Below are 2500 nucleotides of genomic sequence, written 5' to 3'. Positions count from 1 at the left end.
GACGAGACGCTGCCGTGGTGTACACACCGCTAGGAAGCAGACTGCCCTCCTCCTCCAGCTGCAGCTGCAACACACACACACACACACACACACACATTAACACACACACACACACACATTAACACACACACATTAACACATTTACACACACACATTAACAAACACAAACACACACACACACACATTAACACATTTACAAACACACACATTAACACACACACACACACACACACTAACACATTTACAAAAACACACATTAACAAACACAAACATTAACATATACACTAGGGCTGCAACGATTACTCGAGTTACTCGATTACAAAAAATGATCGAGGATTTGTTTTTGCCTCGAGGGTTCGTTTAGTTCATATCATGCTCTGGTGCCACCATTTCATACGGACTTTTATTATTGACGTGCGCGCGCATTCAAAGATTTACGGTCTCTGTAGACAGCAGCTCCGTCAGTCTAGGTTTCAATATGGTAGTGACCAGTTTAGTTAAGCACACAAGATTCACATACAATAATGATGTAAACACTCGAAACTTATTTGTCACAGTATGGTGAAGTACTATTTTAGGCATTGTGTGCCTACCTTATGATAGTACGTAGTTTCATGAAGTGCTGGGTACGTTATAGTAGCGTTAGCGGGCTAAGCGGAAATTTAGCTATGTTCTGCTCTTATGTTGATTCGATGTAGTAAGGATGGGTTCATCCTTATAAGTTTATATTTCGACTGTTTAATGTATTATATATGATATCATGTTGCCTAGTGTGTCCACTATCTATTAATATTAGTTGTGTAATTGTTATCATGTAGCAACAACTCATGTTAATGTAATTCAGTGCAGTGCTGATTTGCCCAGGCTATTCTCATTGAACACACATATTGTACGATCGTTCGCATTGTCATGTAATGGAAATTGATGAATTAAATGGAGATAAAGAATACTGCTTTGGTAATCGTGGGTGTTCTAACAGTCACTGCCCGAGCGATACAACCAAGCAACCTAGAACCAGCAAATACAGTTCTTTAACTCATTAACGTTAACAGTTCACCATGCGGAGCCACTTCAATGTAACGTAAATGTTGACGCTAGCTGATTAACGATTGCTAGATACTATGGACACAAGCGTAAGTTTGATTTTACGTGTGTGAGGTTATTTGTAGACTATACTATGAGTCATAGTGATGCTAGGCATGATGTTACAGTAAGTAGCAGAGCGAGTACAAATGGACCAAGATCTCATGTCATGCACGTTTCTCCTCCCGCACGCGCGGTTACATACACACAGCTGCTGAGTTTTGACCCAATTAAAGTGTTGGATTAAAAAATGTTTTCTTTTGTCAGGAATAACAGCCAATTGCTTATTATAACTACATTATTTCAGGCTGCAACTGTCCCTAAACCCAATGTACTGGTAGCCTACATTGTCTCTATAACGCTCGCATGGTGTTTCCATGGCAGCAGTCTAAAGTTTGCAATGCAAACCAGTGAGCAGCATTTATCATAGCAAGCACACACAGAAACACACATGAACATTACTCCCAAACAGCACTATAATGCTTATAATTTGAATGCAATGGGGTTAGTTACTTTGATGACATTTTGGAGGTTTTGATAACGCGATCGCGGCAACTGCGCGATGCTAGTCGGTCGGATACGTTAGCATGGCGGCTAATAATGCGAGTCACTATTGACATGACGTTGTTGAAAACGCAAAATTACTTTAATCCGATTACTCGATTAATCAATGAATTCTTGATAGAATACTTGATTACAAAAATATTCGATAGTTGCAGCCCTAATACACACACACACACACACACACACATTAACACACACACACAAACACACACACAGTGAGGAACGTTGACCTTTTGTAAAGGTGAGTGTGTGTGTGTGTGTGTGTGTGTGTGTGGACTCCAAATGTAAATCTGCTAAGCTGCTGTACTCTGATGGTGACTGAATTGTCTGACACTCTCACACTAGTATCTGAAGATATGGTCGATGACCCTAAAGTATGCAGGACTAGTGTGTAAGTATGCAGGACTAGTGTGTAAGTGTGCAGGACTAGTGTGTAAGTATGCAGGACTAGTGTGCAGGACTAGTGTGTAAGTATGCAGGACTAGTGTGTAAGTGTGCAGGACTAGTGTGTAAGTATGCAGGACTAGTGTGTAAGTATGCAGGACTAGTGTGCAGGACTAGTGTGTAAGTATGCAGGACTAGTGTGCAGGACTAGTGTGTAAGTATGCAGGACTAGTGTGTAAGTATGCAGGACTAGTGTGCAGTACTAGTGTGTAAGTATGCAGGACTAGTGTGTAAGTATGCAGGACTAGTGTGCAGGACTAGTGTGTAAGTATGCAGGACTAGTGTGCAGGACTAGTGTGTAAGTTTGCAGGACTAGTGTGCAGGACTAGTGTGTAAGTATGCAGGACTAGTGTGTAAGTATGCAGGACTAGTGTGCAGGACTAGTGTGTAAGTGTGCAGGACTAGTGTG

General features: G+C 41.2%; 1 protein-coding gene across 1 annotated transcript in view; it reads right to left on the bottom strand.

Annotated features, from left to right (window-relative positions):
- The window catches only part of ccdc146 (coiled-coil domain containing 146), a gene marked incomplete at both ends in the record, with an annotated part of 45861 nt that overhangs the window by 155 nt on the left and 43206 nt on the right, over window positions 1–2500 (bottom strand). The window contains one exon of the mRNA XM_080851042.1: window positions 1–64. This exon is cut by the window's left edge and continues 155 nt beyond it. Within this exon, the coding sequence (XP_080707168.1) occupies window positions 1–64 (64 nt within the window). The remainder of the gene's footprint in view (window positions 65–2500) is intronic.

Source organism: Sprattus sprattus (assembly GCF_963457725.1).
Source record: "Sprattus sprattus genome assembly, chromosome: 14".
Taxonomy (NCBI): domain Eukaryota; kingdom Metazoa; phylum Chordata; class Actinopteri; order Clupeiformes; family Clupeidae; genus Sprattus; species Sprattus sprattus.
This window is presented reverse-complemented; position numbering and strand designations above follow the sequence as displayed.